The 22,400-nt window shown below is 42.8% G+C and overlaps 1 protein-coding gene across 2 annotated transcripts in view; it reads right to left on the bottom strand.

Annotated features, from left to right (window-relative positions):
- The window catches only part of LOC126873280 (mucin-19-like), a 32,163-nt gene extending 16,181 nt beyond the window's left edge, over positions 1–15,982 (bottom strand). The window contains exons 1-7 of one of the 2 annotated variants that reach the window (XM_050633992.1): positions 15,757–15,982; positions 4,396–4,480; positions 3,015–3,899; positions 2,097–2,204; positions 1,728–1,835; positions 1,107–1,538; positions 774–854 (exon numbers count right to left, since the gene is read on the bottom strand). In XM_050633992.1, the coding sequence (XP_050489949.1) occupies positions 774–854; positions 1,107–1,538; positions 1,728–1,835; positions 2,097–2,204; positions 3,015–3,899; positions 4,396–4,462 (1,681 nt within the window). In that variant the 5' untranslated portion in view covers positions 4,463–4,480; positions 15,757–15,982. The remainder of the gene's footprint in view (positions 1–773; positions 855–1,106; positions 1,539–1,727; positions 1,836–2,096; positions 2,205–3,014; positions 3,900–4,395; positions 4,481–15,756) is intronic. The other variant, XM_050633993.1, reaches the window with a different exon arrangement.
- Between the last annotated feature and the right edge of the window lie 6,418 nt (positions 15,983–22,400).

Genomic DNA, 22,400 nt, shown 5'->3' with positions numbered 1-22,400 from the left:
GGGATTACTTGGTGTCCTGGGAGTTGGAGGTTTACTGGGTGTACCAGGCGTACGAAGAGGTTCGCCGTCACTACCGGATGTCGTTTGTGTAACAGAAGTTTCGGGAGAACTGGATGTGATTGCAGTACCGGATTCATTTACAGATACACCAGATGTGTCTGGAATATCGTGTTCACTAGAAGTACTTGCAGTCTCGGATTTACTAGGTGTACCGAAGGAACCTGAATTATCTGGTTCATTATAAGTGCGTGGAGTGTCTGCAGTGTCGGGTTCACTAGAAGAGCCAGGAGTGTCTGCAGTGTCGGGTTCACTAGAAGAGCCAGAAGTGTCTGCAGTGTCGGGTTCACTAGAAGAGCCAGGAGTGTCTGCAGTGTCGGGTTCACTAGAAGAGCCAGGAGTGTCTGCAGTGTCGGGTTCATTAGAAGAGCCAGGAGAGTCTGCAGTGTCGGTTTCACTAGAAGCGCCAGGAGTGTCTGAAGTGTCAGATTCACTAGGAGTGTCAGTTGTAGTGTTTGTTCCATTTCCACTACTTGGTGTTGCTGGTGTTTGGGGAGTTTCGTAATTACTTGGCGTGCTTGGAGTGCTGAGAGTGTTGGGTGCTTCTGTTATGCTAGGTGTGAATGTCGTACTAGTAATTTCGGGAGTGGTAGGATTTCCAAGGTATACGGGTGTTCCTGAGGTGCTAGGTTGTCCGGATGAGCCAGACCATGCAGATGTGCTGGATGAGCCAAGCCATGCTGGTGTACCGGAGGTACCGTTAGTGGCCGCAGTACCTGTGATGTCCGATGTTCCAGATGTACCAGAAGTATCAGGTGTGCCAGGTAAGCCAGGAGTGCCTGGGGCACCAGGAATACCTGGAATGCTTGGAATGCCTGTGATTCCAGGTATGCCGGGTGTACCAGGTGTGCCAGAAGTACCAGATGTGCCGGATGAGCCAGGAGTGCCTGGTGCACCGGGACTTCCTGAAATGCCAGGTGTGGCTGGAGTATCAGGTGTGCCGGTTGAGCCGGGAGTGTCTGGGGCACCAGGACTTGCTGGAACGCCAGGTGTGGCAGGAGTACCAGGTGTGCCGGTTGCGCCGGGAGTGTCTGGGGCAGCAGGACTACCTGGAATGCTTGGAGTGCCTGAGTTTCCAGGTATGCCGGGTGTACCAGGTGTGCCAGAAGTACCAGATGTGCCAGGTGAGCCGGGTGTGCCGGGTGTGCCGGGTGTGCCAGGTGTGCCGGGTGTGCCGGGTGTGCCGGGTGTGCCGGGTGAGCCGGTAGTGCCTGGGGCACCAGGACTTCCTGGAACGCCAGGTGTGGCAGGAGTACCAGGTGTGCCGGTTGCGCCGGGAGTGTCTGGGGCAGCAGGACTACCTGGAATGCTTGGAGTGCCTGAGTTTCCAGGTATGCCGGGTGTACCAGGTGTGCCAGAAGTACCAGATGTGCCAGGTGAGCCAGGAGTGCCTGGTGCACCGGGACTTCCTGAAATGCCAGGTGTGGCAGGAGTACCAGGTGTGCCGGTTGAGCCGGGAGTGTCTGGGGCACCAGGACTTGCTGAAACGCTAGAAGTGCCTGGGTTTCCAGATATGCCGGGTGTGCCAGGTGTGCCGGGTGTGCCAGGTGTGCCGGGTGTGCCGGGTGAGCCGGGAGTGCCTGGGGCACCAGGACTTTCTGGAACGCCAGGTGTGGCAGGAGTACCAGGTGTGCCGGTTGCGCCGGGAGTGTCTGGGGCAGCAGGACTACCTGGAATGCTTGGAGTGCCTGAGTTTCCAGGTATGCCGGGTGTACCAGGTGTGCCAGAAGTACCAGATGTGCCAGGTGAGCCAGGAGTGCCTGGGGCACCAGGACTTCCTGGAACGCCAGGTGTGGCAGGAGTACCAGGTGTGCCGGTTGCGCCGGGAGTGTCTGGGGCACCAGGACTTGCTGGAACGCTAGAAGTGCCTGGGTTTCCGGATATGCCGGGTGTGCCAGGTGTGCCGGGTGTGCCAGGTGTGCCGGGTGTGCCGGGTGAGCCGGGAGTGCCTGGGGCACCAGGACTTTCTGGAACGCCAGGTGTGGCAGGAGTACCAGGTGTGCCGGTTGCGCCGGGAGTGTCTGGGGCAGCAGGACTACCTGGAATGCTTGGAGTGCCTGAGTTTCCAGGTATGCCGGGTGTACCAGGTGTGCCAGAAGTACCAGATGTGCCAGGTGAGCCAGGAGTGCCTGGGGCACCAGGACTTCCTGGAACGCCAGGTGTGGCAGGAGTACCAGGTGTGCCGGCTGCGCCGGGAGTGTCTGTGGCACCAGGCCTACCTGGACTGCTTGGAGTGCCTGAGTTTCCAGGTATGCCGGGTGTACCAGGTGTGCCAGGAGTACCAGGTGTGCCGGGTGTGCCAGATGTGCTCGCTGTGCCAGATGTGCCGGGTATGCCGGGTGAGCCGGGAGTGCCTGGGGCACCAGGACTTCCTGGAATGCCAGGTGTGGCAGGAGTACCAGGTGTGCCGGTTGAGTCGGGAGTGTCTGGGGCACCAGGACTACCTGGAATGCTTGGAGTGCCTGAGTTTCCAGGTATGCCGGGTGTACCAGGTGTGCCAGGTGAGCCAGGATTACCTGGGGCACCAGGACTTCCTGGAAATCCAGGTGTGGCAGGAGTACCGGGAGTACCGGGTGAGCCAGGAGTGTGTGGGGCCCCAGGACTTGCTGGAACGCTAGAAGTGCCTGGGTTTCCGGATATGCCGGGTGTGCCAGGTTTACCGGGTGTGCCAGATGTGCTCGCTGTGTCAGATGTACCCGGTGTGCCAGATGTGCCCGGTGTGCCAGATGTGCCCGGTGTGCCAGATGTGCCCGATGTGCCAGATGTGCCCGGTGTGCTAGATGTGCCAGGGGCACCAGAACTTCCTGGAGTGATAGGGGTGCCTACGCTCCCAGGTATGCCAGGTTTACCAGGAGCTCCTGAAGTGCCAGGTGTAACAGGAGTTCCAGGGGTGCCAGGTATACCAGGAGTTCCAGAGGTGCCAGGTGTAACAGAAGTTCCCGAGACGCCAGGTGTACCTGAAGTGCTGGAAGTTGTAGTAGATCCTAGACTGCCGGAAGTGTCAGGGGTGCCAGGTGTTCCCGGAGTGCCCGACGTACCAGGTGTCCCCGGAGTGCCAGGAGTACCAGGTGTTGCCGCAGTACCGGGAGAAACAGGTTGTCCAGTAGTTTCTCCCGGCTGACCTGGTTTTCCTGTTTGACTAGTAGCGTCTCCAGGTTGTCCAGGGCTGCCTGTTCCGCTTGTCCATTGTCCATCATTATCGCCACTACCGGTAGCGGCTGTCCCTGATCCTTCCTTGCAGTCTTCTCGTGATACAGCCCAAGGATGATTACATCCATGTATATCTGGATCCCAGATCGTACCAACTCCACATTCAAATTCATACTTTACAAAGTTTCCAGAACCTTCTTCAACGCATCTATAAAATTTTCTACAGTTATTCAAATCAGCAAAATATCCTTCTTGAACGCATCGTCCTCGACCTTGATCATTCTCTGGTTTTCCACTTGTTGCAGAAAATTGGTTACTACTTGTTGATAAACTTGTGGTAGTAGTCTTCGAAGTTGTTCGCAGTATATCGTTTGTAACAGTTCCATTGGTCACCCATGTCCCTGTTGTAGTCGGAGATGTCGTAGTCGAATTATTGTTGTTTATGATATTTCCACCACACTCTGGGCGGTCGCTGTCGTTGGGGAGAGTACAGATGTTACCCCTGCGCATCGAGAATACTGTTCCAACACCGCACTCGAATTGAAAGATCTGCAGCGGTTTTCCGAATCCCCAATCGACACATCGGTAGAATCTTCTACAGTCGCTAGGATCGGCATGATATCCTACTTCAATGCACATGAAACCATTCGGTAGATGTGGCAAGGGCAGATGTATCGAGGGCAGAGTTTTTGCTAAAATAATAGAAATGATTATAAATAATAATAGGCAGAAAATAGGTTTTGTAAATTCAAAGAAAATTTTACTCGATCGTTTGATACTTTTTACGTTTCTTTTGTGAAAAAAATTAACATTGGAATGTGGAATATTCGAGTCTGAATTCGCGATACGTAGACATAAAGAATTTTACATTAGTAAAGTTCTTTAAGTAAGTTTCCTTCGATGCAGTCAAGGCCACGCGTCTCGCGCGAAACCAGTTTGAAGACACAGCGGACAACAACGTTGCTGACTGAGATGACGGAGAAATAAAAATGATGGCAATGCACCATGGAATTGGTAAGCGTATCACGCGTCCGTGAGCCGCGCTGTAAATGGGCTTGTCAAGAAAATAGATAGTTCGTGCATCTCCTAAAAGGTCCTTCGAACCATTCATGCCAACTTCGACTGCGAACCGTGAATACTACAAACTAGTTTAAAGTTCAAATTTCGAATCAATGAAAAGGATCTTACCAATATCAGCTAACGTCGGCGAGATCAGCGCTATCAAAACGCCTAACGTATGTAGACTTGCCCACATGTTTTCGGTTCACCGTGTCTGAAAATGAAATAATTCATATCAATAAAATTGTTAGAAACCGATGTTAATTTTGTCGATTTCCTAGCGAAGAATCAACGGCGTTCATAAATTTAAATCCAGTGGCGTTTAAATCTCCATAGTTTTAACGGGATAGCCGAACATGACGTAGTCTACTTCGTTTTGTAGGGCGAGAGGCGTGGATTTCCTCGGTTGAAAATTTCGCATAAACCGGCAAAGATAAGCAGTCGAACAGTTACGTACTGTTTGGCACACGTCCAATCTTCCCCGACCGAAAGGATTCTAACTGTCCCTTGACCTTGGCTGGAATAATTCAAGCATCATCGATGGCTCAGGATCAAACGATTCTCATTTCGACCTCGATTTATTTCATCGTTCCACTCTTCGACAAAAATCCACGTGCTACAACAACAATTTCAATACCCTACCCATCGTGAATTCGCTTGTACAGTTACGTTAACGTTGATTTCCGACGCGCCTTTAATGATTTGACGCGATAGCTTTTTTTTACCGAGACCGTAAATCAGCGTCCATCGTGAATAGAATAAGGAAGACGAGAAGTGAATGAACCTTGTGTCTTCTTGGCTGTGCCGTACTATGATCTGCATCGCAAATTCCTTAATTCCCCATCGCGACCAATTCTTTCCATGCAGCCGTTGTACTGATTACTGCTGTTAGCTAGCAGTCTTTCGAATTGTTTATCATGTAACAGTACTCGAAATCCAAGTGTAAATCGTAAGATATTATAAAAACGTAGAAAATATATAATAATAATAAATATAATAAAATAGGAAACTTGATATAAATATAATTGAAAATGCAATAATACGAACGTAAAAAGTAAAATAAAGCGATAATGAGAAAAACATTACTTTTCGTATAACGCGCATAATATATTTATAATGGATTTCTGCAGGTGTTTGTATACAGTCGAGGACAGAAGGAAGTTTGCAGGATAAAGGGTACAAAAAGGACGCTATAATTTTAGAAAAAACACTTGTAGTAACTGTCAAGAACAATTAAATGTAATGTAGTTATTATACGCAATTATGAATTTTGAACTTCCTTTTGCCCGCCATTGTTCTTTCTACTCTATCAAGCTTTAACAAACGAAAAATCTGGCAGCATTTGACGTTCGTCTCGAAAACCATTCATACAACGTGTCTATCGTAATAAAATTTCTTTGATAGAATCAACAAGGAGCGAAGCACTTTGTCTATGATTTTTAAACGTATCGATAACCTGTCAGACGATCGACAACGTTCGCTGACGACGCAGCTCCACCTGTGAAATATATACGATTCTCGCGTGTAGGTGCAGATTGCGAATCAAGCTGTAGGTTGCTTTCTTTCCACTAAGCCGTAGGTAACCGACTTCCTCTCCTTTACATCGCGATAAACCGAAGAAACTGTCAACTTACACCGAGTCCCATCGTTTTAAACTTACGACTAGATAAATTTATGAAATAATGCATTCTGACAGAGGTCTATGCGCTTTGCAATCCCTCCGTGGAGAATATACAGTGGTTTACGAAGATATTTGAGGACTTTATCATAAAAAAATGATCACTTGCGAATTTCATAAGATACCCGTATTTCTCTATAGCAAGTGTGCGAATATTTTCGCCAGACACTGTATATATTCCAATCCTTCGGTCGGTTATCTGTAGACGGAAGGATCGATATTTGAATCAAGATAAATCACTTCGAGGTTCAACGTCAGCGATTAGGTCTTGAAAGTTTCGCGTCGTTAATCATCCTGGCTATTTATTCGTTTCTGCTGCCCCTGTAGGACCTGCACCTATACGCAACGTGCAACACTCGCCGGATGAAGCAAGGCGCACTGGATCCAGTGCCATAAATACCACTCGCAGCGATCCTGCATAACAGAATAACGAATTGCATCGTACGCGACCTACGGCTGGTCGAGATGCGCCGCGTACTACCGAGTACGTAGTCGTCGAAAGGAGGAACGATATATTCTGACGGGCTGAAAGTTTTGGACGAAGGTGTTGGAGCAAGTAAGAGTCGTAGAAGGGGAGAAAGCTATGCGTCGAAAAGGTAAATCTAACCAGACCACGCACGGCACGCCGCTCTGTTGTCCTTTCTCCTCGTTGGTTAGAGTGGGAAGAGGATTGCATGAACTGCAAGTGACATAACTTGAGAATGCGGCTTCTCCATGTTCACTGTGGAATGGGAGAAGAGGAGAGAGTGCGGTGACATAACGTCGACAGCGTCAATGTCAGTGTTGGTGATCGTGACATTGGAGCGCACTCGGTTGAACCGAAATAGGAACTGGTTTGTGAGATGTTGTGTCACATGGAAGCCGTTTATCACACTATGATAAATCGCGCGCTATTAATTAACTCTGTCGAGTTAAACGACACGCCCCGGAAGCGTAAATTTGGGTCAATTACCTTAGCGTAAAATAAAATTTGGAGAATTTGTCGTGTATTTCAACTGTCAAAGATATCAAAGGCCGGGGATGTTTATGCATTTGTGTGAAATTTACATGCACACGGAGAAACCTATAGAATGCACATAATATTCAAAATTGTGTAAGATATTCAAAGTATAATACTCGTTATGAAGTATAGTTTAGTAACCGAAATAGATCTCTCTTTAGCCATCTTGATAAAAAAAGGCCGAATTTGTATAAGTATCTCTACACGATGCAAGGATTATATATTTTCTATGATTTTCTATGATAATGAACAATTCTCCATTTTATTAAACGATCTCTCTTCCAACGACTGGCAACTTCGATCAACGAAACAGATAGTATTATATAATAAAACGATGAATTTTAAGGGGAAATTTCGATGCAGCCGAGACGACGATTTTATGAATACGATATTTTAAGATATCCAAGTGAAACGAGTAGGTCGCGGATTTGTGTCGTCGGTGATCCACTTGCCATTCGATTTACCGCAAATGGCCCGTGCGATTTGGGCGAAGAACCTTTCCTCGTTGAATGAAACATTTCGTGCGGCGAGGGTTCAGGCCCCGTTTGCACGAGATCCGTGCTTTGAATACGAATTGGTCGCATCCCGTATAGACGATGTTCCCAATCCCTCGAGAGTCGCGCGAAAAACAGAAGGATTACGTTTCGAGAGCCGCATTTCAAGCAACTTCATCGGAAGACCAAATGCTCCAGAATCGATGAAGAAGAATTCGTCTGAAACTTTTTGAACGTTCCCGTGATCGAAGCAATTACATCTTTCGAAGAAAGTTTCCCGATCGGTCGGTGCGGTTTGGCGACGAAGAATCGTATGGTTGCGGAACATAGAATCCATCGAACTAACACATTTGCTGCTATCGATGCGTACGTTGCGTCGAGGCAATTATTTCAATTTATAATATGGTACGTTGCAATTGTTAAGTTTACGCTACTTATACAGCATGTCTTAGATTTTAACGGTCTAATCTTTTTTGATATATTTTACGGATCTAAATGAGAGAAGAATGTTGCATAAACATAGGTGGTTTAAGATGTTACAGAAAAGATTTATGCGAAAAACACGGAATACAAAGGGAACGGCGAAGAACTTGTCAATGATCTTAAAGCTAATATCTGCCAGTACCATCGGTAAGTTGCTCGACTATCTAGCGAAATGCCGCGACTGTTTACGCAGATACGCACTTTGCTTACTACTTCCGCAGTTAGCTGTAGACCGACATAAATATCACTGATCCGTTTCTATATTGTATCGCGATAACCTAATCGCAAGCTCTTTACCGTTTCCATCGTATTTCATTTTCTTGTCGTATCTCCTTTATCACGTCTTAAACGATCTATGTTTATGTAACATCTTTTCCTATTTGGATCCGTAGATTGCAAATCTTTAAGTGCTTGCGGGAAATTAAAGGGTAAAAGAATATATAAAAATATCCATATTCCTTGCTTGACTTCGTAAAACGATAAATTTGCATAAATAGTCACAGTCTAGGCATTATTAACTAAAATAAAGACACTTCTGACGAGAAAGATACGCGGTTTAAAAAATGATGTGACTCCAGTTTCATAGCGGTCGATGTAGTACACTATATATCTATCACACATATTATATATCATAGAACTTTGTTACAAATCAATTTGACTTGCCTTATCAACTTCTAAACTCGGGAAACCTTGCAAAACAAACTAATAATTGTTAAATAAGCAAAACGTTTGACGCGTTGTCATTCGGTAATTTATAACTGGATTAATGGTTTCTCGTTAACAATGCATCGACAGCAACTAATAGCTACTTGGGTTGCCAATATGCAAACACACGTGTAACTGCATAAATAAACAGTTAAGTCGAAACTACGCAACTGCGTAAAGAAGCGTAAGATAACGACAGGTCATTAAGAAGTTGCACGACTTATTTATAAAACGTTTCCAGCCACTCTGCCACCTGCTGTTGTTGGTTGTAAGTGGAATAAGAGAGCTCGAAGAAGACTCGAAACGTTTCAAGGACGAGCTGCATCTCCAAGTATTCTCTGGACCAATTAACTTGGCTTTCAAAGTACATTTTAGTTACAAAAATTGCAAGGTTGCCGAATTATAGACTGCATACGTGCATCTTATGAAAGCTAATTCGGGGTTCTGCCTTTCGAGAACGATTTTTGAATATTCATAGGAATTTCGTGTAGCTCTTTTGATGGACACTTTGAAATAACCTAAGAGGTACCTTTCGCGAAGAGGCAAACAACTCGAAACGTATCATTAATAGTACATCTTCTCGCCGGGCCTGTGATTTAACGGTTTCACGGGCCAAAGGCACCCGGAAGCTAAAACATTTCGAATTCCAACCATCGAGGTAACGATCTAATCGATGCTTTCTCGAGTGAGTTTAAAAAAATGTAAGCACGAGTGTACTTGAATAAATAAGAAAATCGTCGAAACGAAGACGACACTTGGCGCAATCTCTCGTGTAATTTCGATTTCATTGATTGCCACTCTCTTCCCTTTCTCGTTGCTTTCTTTCGACGAAGAAAATATATTTGCAACGTGAACATGGCGTGCCAATTTCCTGGTAAAAATCACGGACGCTAATAGCGGCAGAAAATGCAGATACGTAATTACGTGTTCGAAACGCACGACCTCGAATTAAAGTCAATTGTCTAATAAATCGCGGCTCGCAATTCAAGAAATCGACGTGTACATCGACGTTAGTCGTATCGTTATCCTTACGGATAATTCGCGCGTGAGAATTAGAAAAATCGAGGGAAAATTACTAATTGACTGAGACGAGATGTAGAAAGCCGTCCTCTGTCGTCCTTTATGTCCAATCGAATAAACGTATATCGCTGATAGTAATCATTGCAGAGAGCAAAGGTGTTTCGTGGAATTTTACCGTGGATCAAACTGGATATTCGTTGAAACGGATCGGTATCCGTAAGTTCTAGAAGATCGTAAGATGTAAGAACGAAGTCCTTGAAGACGTTGGGATGACCAGTTTGATCGAACCAGTTCTTGATCTGAACGGAAACCGACGACCAATCTCTTCTTCGAAGCTATAAATGCCGTAGTTCGAAAGCGAAATTCTTGGCGTGGAATTGCACCGTTTGTCGCAACCATCCAGTTTGCCGTTCGATAGAGAGGAAAGTTCGATAAAAGATCGAAAAGAAAACGCGTGTACGGGAGATAAAAAAGGAAAAAAGAACGACAAGCGCGTGGAATTCTAAGTGTACGAAAGCGAAGAAGCTGTCGCTCGCTGTATATTTCATAGAACCAGTTTGTAAACGGCCGAAGGAACGCGGATAAATAATAGAGAAGCTATTAAGAGGATAGAACGGATCCTGACGAAGAAGCAGCACCGATGCGAGCCGGTGCAGTGAACCTAGACTGTTATTATGGTATCCTCGCTGCAATAAGTGCAGCCTTGCCATGGAAAGTCGCAAGGTCGTCTCTTCTCCCACCAATTCCACGATTTCCCTCTCTTTCACATCCTCGTCGATGCACAATGGCGTTAGAATCAGAGTGGTGATTAAATCATGGCACTCGTTTCGAGAACTTGACGGTCGTACCATCGAATTTCTCAGTCTAATATATCTGGCCTGGAATGATCATATTCCACCTAACCGAACTTTTCACAGTTCAACCAACCTACTTCTACGAACGAAATAGAAAGTCGATCGAAATTCCTTTATAATTATCGTAACGACAACGATTGGAAGTAGAGATTCTTCTTTATCGATCTAAGTCTGACCTGCGACGATCATATTCTACTTAGCCGAACTATCCTGTTTTAAACGAATCTATTTTCACAAAAGACATGAAAGATCGATCGAGCTTCCTTTCTATCCATCGTAACGATAACAACTGAAAACAGAGATTCCATTTTCTTCCATTATCAGCCTGATGAGTCTGACATAGAACGGATAGAACATTCTACTTAACCGAGTTCTCTATTATTCGATCAATTTATTTCCACGAAAGACGATTGAGCTTCAAAGAAAATCGATTGAAAGCAAAGACGCTTCTTATATTCAACGAGATTTATCGCCTCGACGAGTCTGACCCGAAACGACCACTTTGTACTCAACCAGCTTCTCCACTTTCCAATGAAATGGGCGTTTTCACGAGAGACACGGAAGAATGGATGAAGATTCTTTTCTAATCAACGATAACGATATCAAACGGAAGCAGAGACTCTTCTTTCTTATACTCGTCGAAACGAATGAAAGCCGATCAACGGTATTCAGCGTCGGTGACTTGCGACGCGCGAAAAACAAAACACCTTTCAAACTCGCCACGGCAAACGCGTCTGTTGCCGAAGGTAATCGTATCCACGGCGGCTCGCAATTAAAGGGATACTTGTAAATTGCACGTGCAAGCCTTCCCACACGAGCCGCTTACACCGTCCTCTTCATTTTTTCATTATCTCCCTTATTTGCGACCGCAATCCACCTTCCAACGCTAACCGTACATTTATCATGCATCACATGCGGGCCTCACCGAGGTTCAAGGCTCCGCGGATGCCTGTCCACCGAGAAAATGAGAAATCCCGTCGAGATATTAACGTCGACGTAAATAGAGCGTAATTACAGCCGAGTGAATCAATGAGATAGAGAGAGAGAGAGAGAGAGAGAGAGAGAGAACGTCGATCATAAAACATGGCCCTTGTTTGGAACTATTAATAAATAACAGCTATCCTTAAACGATTTGTTGCATAAAGTAGTTCAATGTAAAACTAATTGAATTTCCTTCCTCGAAGCATGAATCTGTTGTTGATATCGTTGTCGGTGTTCTCTCCACGCTATCGATGTTTCCCACTTTCCTGAGAATTTATTAATGGCGATTCCTCTATTCTGAATAATAGTTATACAACGTGGCAGGTGTCGGTTACTATTCAGGTTAATTAAAGGACATTGAAAACAGCGGCGTTCTCGAGGAGATCGTTTAGTATAATCGTAATTGCAGCCGGTGCCACAGCAGTGGCAGCGTTGAATAGATTCGTTCTTTACAAGGAGAACATCATTGAATAATAGCGTGAGTCATTGCGCGGGATTTTTCTTTCGTCGATGGAAAATCGGCTTTTAATCGGAATTCTGGAATCTTTCAAGGTCGTGATTCAATTAAATCTCCGATCGTTTAAGTCTCGTTAATAATGGAAAGTATGCCGCCACAGATTCCTTGTTACGAGAAATCATGCTTTTTAATCACTTTTCTCATTTTATCGCATCGCGTACGACATTCTATCTTGAAATTTATACGGATGTAGCAAGTTGGACGAGAAAGGGAACTGCGAAAGCCTTAAGCGATTCGTCGATTAAGCAACGAGCGAAATAACGCGCTCCAGCTTTCTTGGCGTCGCGATTCATTTTTAATCGGCCTCTCGTTGCACCTGACAATGAAATAAACTCGTCGACGCGAGAAAAACTCCACTCTCCGGCTCGTGAACCGTGTCTGGTGGAATGTCCTTCGCGGATACCCAGTTTTTATCGCGAACCCGGGAAGAATGGCTCGTTAAAGCGAGTGAAAAAGCATCGCGTGCATCCGTATCTTGTGCATAATGCATTTTACTTATTGCACCTTGCGACTCTGTATTCTGTTCAGAGTTACGTACCCCATATAATATCATGATCAATTGAAGGAACACGAGTGACGACAGGTACACGAAAGCGAAATTCGCCGACGCTTTTTAACCCTCTCGCTGCGGAACTTTTCGAGCTGCAAGTATCTTTGATATTCGAAGCAATTTTTCTTTGCACAAAGGTGAATATGCGCGCGAATGTTTACGTTACGACTTGTATAACTTGTTATGGTGTAATGCCATGGTGTAGGGGATTGGAAAAAGAAGTTTAAGAATTTATGAGATCGTAACACTATTATCGAGAACTGTCAATTAATACGACGGAATACTTTGATTAAATCTTCTTGATCGTCTGACTTTTGAATTGTTTGAACTTCCTACTATGCAAACACCTCAAATTTTACTCCATTTATCATCCGTAAATAGCAGAATAGACTTATGACAACGAATATAAAATATACAGTCAGAAACGAAAACAAATGACAGGTAGAGGAAATACGTATCAATGAAGTTTCGTTAAATACAGCTTGTTTGAAATAAAGATAAAAAGATTAATTAGAATTATTTCCCAAAATAATCTATGTATCGTAAGGATATACAATAAATAAATCTTTAAGTACATAATGTTGATACTATTTCGATTAAACTCCACCGATGTCTATGCACTTCCACCATATGTTCGCTTAACTTTGTCCCAGACTTTGTATCGTACGCGAAAAGGAAATGTAAAATCTGGCAGAAAAATGTTTCATTCAAAAGATAAAGAAGAACGTGAATGCGTTTTGTAGCCACGTTACGTATATATATATATATAGAAATCTTAATAGCGAAAGGGATAACTCAAGCTGAAAATTCAAGAACGCGCGTAACCTTCGTAATATGCACTCGATGATTATCTTACGAAGCACACGTCGTATTAATCGCTTCCTTCTTATCTATATTCAATAGCTCTTAGCCGATTACTCTAGGTCCAAAAATATTTTTTGGCAGCCTTGCTAAAACGCTCCATTTACGGGTACGCGAGGACCATGACGAAGCAATGTCGGGGACAGGCTGCAAGTTGCATCGTAGTGTGGTATCCGTACGAATGATTCAATGCCAAGATCGACGAATCGGTTCCCAACTGGTTAAGCGGAATGCATGGCCGATCCAAAAACAGCTCGCGATTTTCGGCTAACCGATGCGATGAGAATCGTTAATCGAGCTGAGAATTTTCGGCCAGCACACGTTCGTTCACTCGACACGTTGTAACTTTGTAAATCGTGTCAGCTAACCCGGTAAAACAGTTACGTGACTCTAGCGATTGTATAAAGCGCACGATGCCGATTTTCGACGATTTCGAACCAGCGTGCGATTATTAGGAAAGAAATCTGTGATTCTAATCTTCGACGATCTTTCAATTATTTTAAACGATCAACGTGTTTTTGTTTTCATTTTATATCGCTTTTATCGTCGACAAATTTCTTTAGTTTAAACTCCCGTTTCCGTAAATAGCCATTTCCTGTTTAATTTTCCGTTTCCAGCGCACAGTGCTATTTCTCAAAACATTAAAGAATTCTTTTATTTATTAAACCAAGTGCAAAGATCTGATAAGAGAGGCAGGAAACTAAAATATTATTCGTATTTTTTACAAAGACTCTAAAAAGAAGCTAAGTAGATCTTTGTTTCATCTACATATAGTAATAGATGCAAAATTTGCATCTCTGTATATTATTGTTCATTATACGCATTTTTGCATTTTTTAATGTCCCATAAGTGCATAAATATTCGCAAACTAATTATCATCGTCTAACAAGTGCGTGAGAACAAGTTTGGGAGCTGAAAGATTTTGCATAAGTTTCGATGTTAAAATATGGAAAGGACAGTCTCGTGATATTTTCGCAGAAAATCGAAACGATCTAGAATTAGGAGAATAGTGAAATCGTTAATAGAAATATAGGCTACAAACGTATTTCAGATCGAGCTATCTTATACTGTCGATGTTTCCCTTGATAAAATACCGTATGGTTTATCATTTTATTTGCGCTGTAGTGGGAAACAACTGCGAACACAATAGCAGCCGGTAAAGTGCATATTCAACATCGTATTCGCATCGGTTTTAATTTATTAAAACCTGTACTGCAGTTGCTCTAATCTCTTACATCAATATAGTGACTGTATGCAGAAAACGATATTAAACATAGTAGTACAAGGAGTATTTTGATTTTGAAATCCAACCACGTATTACAGAGAGTTCAAGATCCGGAAAGAACAATAATTTCTGAATCAACACGGTCGGAAAATAATAATAAATCATCAATATTGACGATGAACATCGGAGAGATAATTATTTCGAATTCCGAAAAATGTAAATATATTTCTCTTATAAAAGAGCATTTATAGATTCACAGTTTCTAAGAAGCAAAAATGATAAGCTTACTATTCACACTGTTACTCTAATTTATTCATGAAGCCATTCGTAAAATGCATTACGGTCGATATAAATGACGTCATTACGGAGTAGCATTTGGTAACCAAAAAGATTGCTCAAATATAATTACAAGATCACGTTACCGAGCAACGTGTTAATGCGTTGCTACGTCCGTTCAGAAGTCGATGTCTTCATCTACCTTCCTTTCATCGAATTGAAAGCCGCGTATTAATTAAACAGCGCGTCGAAGTTTAACAATGATATATGCAAGGACTCGATGTTAGAACGTATGGTGCACTGCATTGATCCTAATAAATTTTGACGTCATCGATACAAAATTATTACGACACTTCAAAAAAAAAAAAAAAAAAAAAAAAAATAGCTAAATGCGCGAACGAGCAAACGACGAGAAACTAACGTCGGTTATCGAATGTATCGTAATTCGAAAGACGCGTACGAAATCTATTCACAGATCTATGATTCAAATTCGTGGCAAAAAATCGAGACAGCTAATCTGTTTTCCAACGACGAGTCGAGTATCGACTAGTATTTTGAACACAATCACGTCGTAAGGTTTACACTCGTAAATCCGTAAGTTCACTCGAGAAACAGGAAGACAACAAGGTTTCGGCGAAAACGTTTCTGTTTGCCGAGAAATTATCTTGTCGCCGGGAAACAGAAAACACCGTAGAACTCACTGTCAACGTAACACTTTCAGCAGGTCCGAAATAGATCACTCACGTCACGACATATCTCGACATAATGGTCTTCTAAAATCGAGTCGTAAATTTTCGTGGGCGTTTGCAAGGTTCCGATGGGCCCAGAAAGGATCAACTTACTCACCTTTTTGCGTAGGATCAACGATGACTTCCCTTTTAATTCGTACGGGTCCTCCTCATCTCGCTATTGCCTTCCGATTTCCAAAACGTCGAGATTTCCTCAAGTTACGTTAAAGACAGCCACGATCTTGCATGAACCGCAAGATGCTCGTAAGCGACGCGAGCCCGGCGTGTTTTCAGGAACTATTCTGGAAATCGGTTGCCGATCGTGGCACGTTCTCGAGAGGGAGTAAGTCCTGAGGACGCGGATGGCTCCTACTTATAAAGACTTGGCCAAGTCTTGGCTCTCCAATTGGCTTCCACGTGTGTGCTCAACGTCTACGTAAGTCGGTACCCTCCGCACGTGCGTACGTATGCGTGGCTGCGAGTGTACACAAGAAGGAATCGTGGCTTCGTCCAGGTGGAAGGGGGCACAAACCGTGTTCCGATCGTTACACGTTCAATGCTGTTACACATTACACGAAGCAAATACCGAATCGAGCACCGGATCGCGCCTTCGACCAAATTCACTCGTTTCTATGTTAGATCGCTTTCCGTTGTGAGTTTTCATGATCTATGAACGATCGTCGGAATTTAAATGATCATCTGACTGACAGGAGGCTAATTTCCCTTTCATAACTGTAGTTCACAGAGCGGTTGTACATCGCTTAAAATAATTTGAAAATTGTTCTCCTTGCCATCTCTTTCTTCGTTTCTACATCTAATCCTTGTATATATTTTTCTAATTCCTTTTGGACAACTTAATAATTTTGTAGTAATTGTTTTGAAGTTAATCTTTATCACCGGTATCTGCCAGTTATCCGAATGAAGGTATGATTGATAGAAAAAGAATTTTTTTTTGACAGTTGTTTTTCGTATATTTACATACATTTCCTTCAAATAATTAGACGATTATCCTCCTTGTTATCTACATATTTGTATCTAATTTCTGTGTATATTTCTATACGTGTATTGAAAAGATCGTCTTAAAGTCAACTGTTATCACAGTATCTATCAGGTCTAGAGAAATTCTTTGCTTCTGTCCATTTGGCCCATGCAAGAGAAACGTTTATAGTAGCGACTAATACTTTCAAGATCAATTTAAATTTGTAGATTGCATGACGAATGAAGATGTGGTTGAACCGAGGTGAATATTTTTTCAGCAGCCGCAGTTCGTACAAAAGTTATATAAATTTGTAGAATTTGTAATATGGAATAACAAATGAGAATGGATTTCCTTTGGCAGTTGTAGATCATAAAGAAATTGTAATCCTGTAGTATTCGTTCGAAAAAAACACACATAAGCAGATAATAGTTTCTATCGCAAATCATACGAATATAATGAGGCGTCGGTTTATCCTGGAGCAGCAAACAGTCAATGGTCTCTATTGTATCGATCTTTGTACAATCCTACAGAACAGGTTTTGCTCGATGTTATATATTACGTCTAGTGAGTGGAGATTCCTTGAGGATACTTCAATTAAAACATTTCACGAAAGTATTCTCAATCCTTGTCAGGCAAGTATTCTTACAAAAGTAAACAAATTATCTTCAGCATGCGTTTCCGCGAACTAATTCTATTTTCGCCGAAACTAGCAAGTTGCAGGTCCAAACGTGGAAATATGATAAATATGATAAGACGTATCGCGTTTGGTTTATTGTTAGCGCATAAAGTTTAATGGCATCATATTGAAATTTCATATCACTTTAGCCTAAATACGTCAGCATCATTAATAAGCTGGCATTCCTATTGTATCAAGAAACATGCTGCACGAATTCTGGCCAATTTAATGGTATTAAACGCATAATTGTGCAGGTGATTATGACAGTGGCGTATGTCATATATTTCTCGTTCCGTTTGACGCACGAACTAAATTCTATTTAACGACACAACAACCAACTTAATCCAACGGTTCAATTTTTACTAATTTGTCAAGATGATTTCGGATTATTACAATGTAAATAGACGCGACGCGGAATGAACGATAAACTCATCGTTTTTACATTCTTAACTCGGACCACTTTCATAATCACCGGCTCAATTATGAACGCGAACAAATTTTACGAATCGGCGGAGTAACTTTCTGACAGCCTCTGATCAAAACCTAAAAAATCTAAAAAACTTCACACGTAAGGTATACAACATTGCATTGTTACCTAGCATATATGTTACCTAAGGTATATAACTGACAGCTTGTAATTAGATTGTATACCAAAGAGTAAATAAAGTAAATAAATACTCTCAATCAATGACAAACTTAACATAACGTTTAATATAACTATGATTATTCTGTTTACTTTCAAAGATTTTGGAATGATTTTGCATAAACAGGACATAAACCTGTAATCTTGGAAGATCCCAACTGCCGTGTTCTTATTCTTAACGGTTCTAGAATTAGCACACTTTTCGCAGGTAAACCGCGTTTACAATGATAAGCGACGTGAAACGGAATCTGGTTATAAATCAATGACGACAAGAAGCAGAGTCTGTCTGATCGTTGCAAATCACGCTCGTACGTCCTTGCTGGGTTTGCACGACGGCGATGTTCCTCTTCTTTCTACGTTATAGCACATGCACGTTACTTTTACACATGACCGCCCGGCAACAGGTTCCGCTATTAATATCTCGATCGGCATACGATCTGAGGATAAAAGAAAAAAATAAGAAGAAGAAGACGGTCCCTGCCGAACATTGTCCTACAGATCGTCGTTTTGCGCCCGTGATCACCTGCAGATCGTCGAGACGAGAACAATATTTAATTTGTCAATGTCAGATAGTCGGCTGATAACAATGAAAAATTCTTATATACGACGAGACGTAAATAATTTTCTTGTTTTTGACGAAGATACATCACGTGAAAAGCCTTTTTCGCCGAAATTCTTCGTAATCAGATCAGATCCGATGCAATCACGTTTGTTAGTCTTCGGTAATATTATGTTAGCGTTTCGTCATAACCTGTTCGTGCAAATTTATTCGAGGATTTTAAGGAATTGCGGAGAGTTGCAATGTACATTCATTTTCAGCTGAAATATGAACTTAGGAGGACGGCGCGACGCTGCTAGGAGCATTAGTTATTCTTGAAGATTTAATCGGTAAATATGATGTCGGAGAAAGTATATTTCACGCATTATGTAGTTTGTACTAGCAATAAATTGAGACACCCGCAACAGAGATCGTTTTCATAGCTGTTTTGGATTTTAATAGTACGTTTAGATCTTTATAAAATTAGTTAACGAAGAAAGAATGATATCTAGAATCAGAGTCGAGGAGAAGAATGCTTCGATAAAATGAAAAATTCCACAACGACAAGATAAAAAAAATACCTAAACATGTGGAAGACAATCATAAGTACAAAGACAACGAAATAAAAATTTGATAAGTTCGCCCGTTGGTTTCCTGATTTTGATATTGCGTGATACGTTAATACGACCCGATCAAAAAGGGAAGATCTTTCCCAAATATTTAATAAATCCACGAGATTCTGAAACCAGCCAATGATATAATTAGTCTGAAGACCAAACATAATAAACCATTCGGAGCGATTAAAATAGTCGCAAGAATATTGAAATATTGAAAATATCAAATTTGAAATGATCCAATTCCAAAGTCAATTAGTTCAATCTAAGATTTTTTCGTACTACCTTAGAAACCTTAATTAAATAGAAGTGCCTACTAGACCCTAGTCGAACTCTCTGGTTTCGAAGAAATACGAAGAAACCAGCTCAACACCCGAATATTCAATCTTCGCGATAAAAAGCTTGACTTTCTCAAACGCGCGCGATATGAAATTCACTGAACCATTATTGCTTAACAAAACACATATTCTAAACATCTCCGGCTCGGTCTTCCAGTGCAACGCGTGGTTTATTACCTCACCGATTGTTATCCAAATTATAGGTTTCAGGAGAAGGGTCAACGCTTCTTAACGAGCAGTTCGTCGAACTCTGAATCCGTAGATAAAATTGCTAGGCGACGAGAAGCCGGAAGGGAAGATAGAACGAAGAAAGAAAGGAAGAAAGAGAGGGACGTATCGATCGCAATTTTCGGTGAAAAGGCTTGCATTCCGTCGCGTTTGCTCGGCAGGGTCAGGGGCCGTCGATTATCAGCAATTATCAGCGATTGTTCTCGCGTGTTCGTTCCACGCGAATTCCGGAATAACGAAGCGGCCCGTGGGAATTTCGCCGTGCATTCGCCGTTTCCTTCTTTTTCCTTCCACCGTGCAAGGATGCTCGTGGACAACAACGCCTTGTCGGTGGAGAAACGATAGAAGCATTGAACTTACTGGTTAGAGAAACCTCGAGGGACCAACGCGCAGTATAACATAGGTTTCTGCCGCTTGGTGGTAACAGTATAACATAATAAATGTACTGTGGTAAACGGAACCCTTAACTGAAGATCCTCGTTCCTCGCGTCGTTGTTATTTTGAAGCAACAGGGCTGCTGTAAACGTCTCCTGGTAATATGCGATTATGGGATTGCGTGCGAGAGACGTACGCGTAACTTTAATCTGCTCTCAGTTTTATTACCTGGTCATTTAATTCGATGGATAGATATCGAGAAATATGAAATGTTTGGAAGAGGACTCGCGTGGATTTTCGAGGCAGTAACTTTCTTTTTTTAATGGTTTTCATAACGGAATTAGGTAACGGGATGTTTTCAAAGATCGCGAGGCACGTTAATTTTGCCACGTATTTCACGGAGCGAACGTTTGTCGATCGATAGAGAACGAAGTTCTTTGAGGATGCTGGCCTATTCGAATGCAAACGATTCCGTAGGAGTTAGCTGTTAATTGTATCAGCGTGTTAAAGGAGCGAGCGAAGAACAGAATGGCCTGCGGCGTGGAAACACGAGTAGAAAACTAGGTAGTAGAATACGGTTGCAATGGGCAGACACAGAGGGTCGGTGCATCAGCGTGCATACAGAAAATATACGATCGCAGCGAAAGGAAGTACAATGGACCGTATTTCAGGTCTCTGTAACCATAAATGTTTGAAAGGAAAAATCTGCGCGACTGTGTCCGAGCGATTATAGCTGTCGTTTTACGTTGGATTCCAGTAAGGGAGGAGGCGATTCATTCCACGGAAAAGTCTGTGAATTAACGAGCAGCGGAATAAAGCGCGGAAGTGCGGCTCCTTGGACCGGGCCCCGTGTACCAGGCCTGATCCATGAATTATTCCACTACGAAGGACTAACTCGATTCTCCTGTCTTGCAGATTTTTCCATCAGAAAGGGATAGAACTCACCGAGACGGGGTTTGTAATCTCTATTTAGAGACAGCCGACCAGTCTTTGTTGGAATTTCCATTCTAACCGTTGCATCCGACTCGTTCAATTTTCTTGCTTATCGATTCACTTAGCCGACAACGTTTCTATTTTTATTCCACCGTATTAAACCCTGATAAAAATACCATACCGCCCCGTTTATTTGTTCGTTAAGCTTTCTTTCACTTTTGCTCGACTCCACGTTCCTTCTGCTACAAAGAGGAAAAGAAGAAGATGGCGGGCACGATTCAGAAGACCGGAGAGGCAGCAGAGGCGCCAGGCGAGAAAGTGAACAGGGTGCTGCACCTGTTACCACCTTACCGTGCCCGAGCATCGGACGAATAATGACGAGGAATAATAAAGATCGCCCATGAATCCTCCTTGCGTTTCCTTTTTGTCTTTTCTCCGGCACCAGCCGGATAGGGAGCGCAAACGAGAGGGAACCCTTGCTTGGAAGCCTTCGAAACCGGGCGCAACCTATAAATAACCAACCGCCTCTTTGCATCTCTTTGCGCTTCTTTTCTTTCTCTTCTCTTCCCATTCCAGCGCGCACCTCCGACGCACACGTTTTCGCGTTCAGAGACCCCGTAATTCAGGTTCCTTCGCACGTACGCGCGTACAATCGGCGCAATTAATGTCTCCGACGAGAAAGCCCTCCGCTGTATTAGTTGGAAAAATATATTCAAACGCGGAGGATAAACGCGCTTCTTTTCTTTAGGAATCTCTTCGGTCATTCGATTTAATTCGACGCGGATCGCTACGTTTATTTTGATTCGTTGCTCGCGGATGAACGAGCTTGGAAGAAATGGACAAATTTACTCGCGTTGTTTGCGTCGAGACAGATTTTGACATATTTGCGAAAAAGTCTGTTTTTCCCTGGAAAGTTCACCCTGGAAAAATGGACTGGAAAATTTACGAAACGTCGGGATAAAACGCAACGCACACTCCGTTTATCCGAACGGATATGGAATGGATTGGAAATCTCATTTAATATTTTTCCGGTTGGATGAACTGAATTTTTGCTGGTGTCATTCGACTTACAGTGGGGGAAGAAAGAAAGTGTACTGAAATAAGAAGGTACATCATAATTTTACAAAATGGATTTGTACCACAGAAACCGCGAATCTAACGGTACACGTAATATACATAGGATACGTGTGATAAGAACATTTGCACAAAAGTGACTAAAGTAGTACATCAATTTTAAGCTCTTTTTTATCCGTCACTGTATCTGAACATTAGCTTCTATTATGCGAAGATAATAGATAAAGAAGAAAGTTGGTAAACTTCTATTATGAAGTCCAACGGTATAAACTGTGTGTCCTTTGATAAGGCCAGATAAATAGAATTTTATACTATACTAACAACACGATTGAAACTCGAATAGTTACACTTCATCTAATCATCG

This window comes from Bombus huntii, chromosome 14 (genome assembly GCF_024542735.1).
Source record: "Bombus huntii isolate Logan2020A chromosome 14, iyBomHunt1.1, whole genome shotgun sequence".
NCBI classification, from domain to species: Eukaryota; Metazoa; Arthropoda; class Insecta; order Hymenoptera; family Apidae; genus Bombus; species Bombus huntii.
Note: the sequence above shows the minus strand (reverse complement) of the source record. Positions and strands in the feature narration are given on the sequence as shown.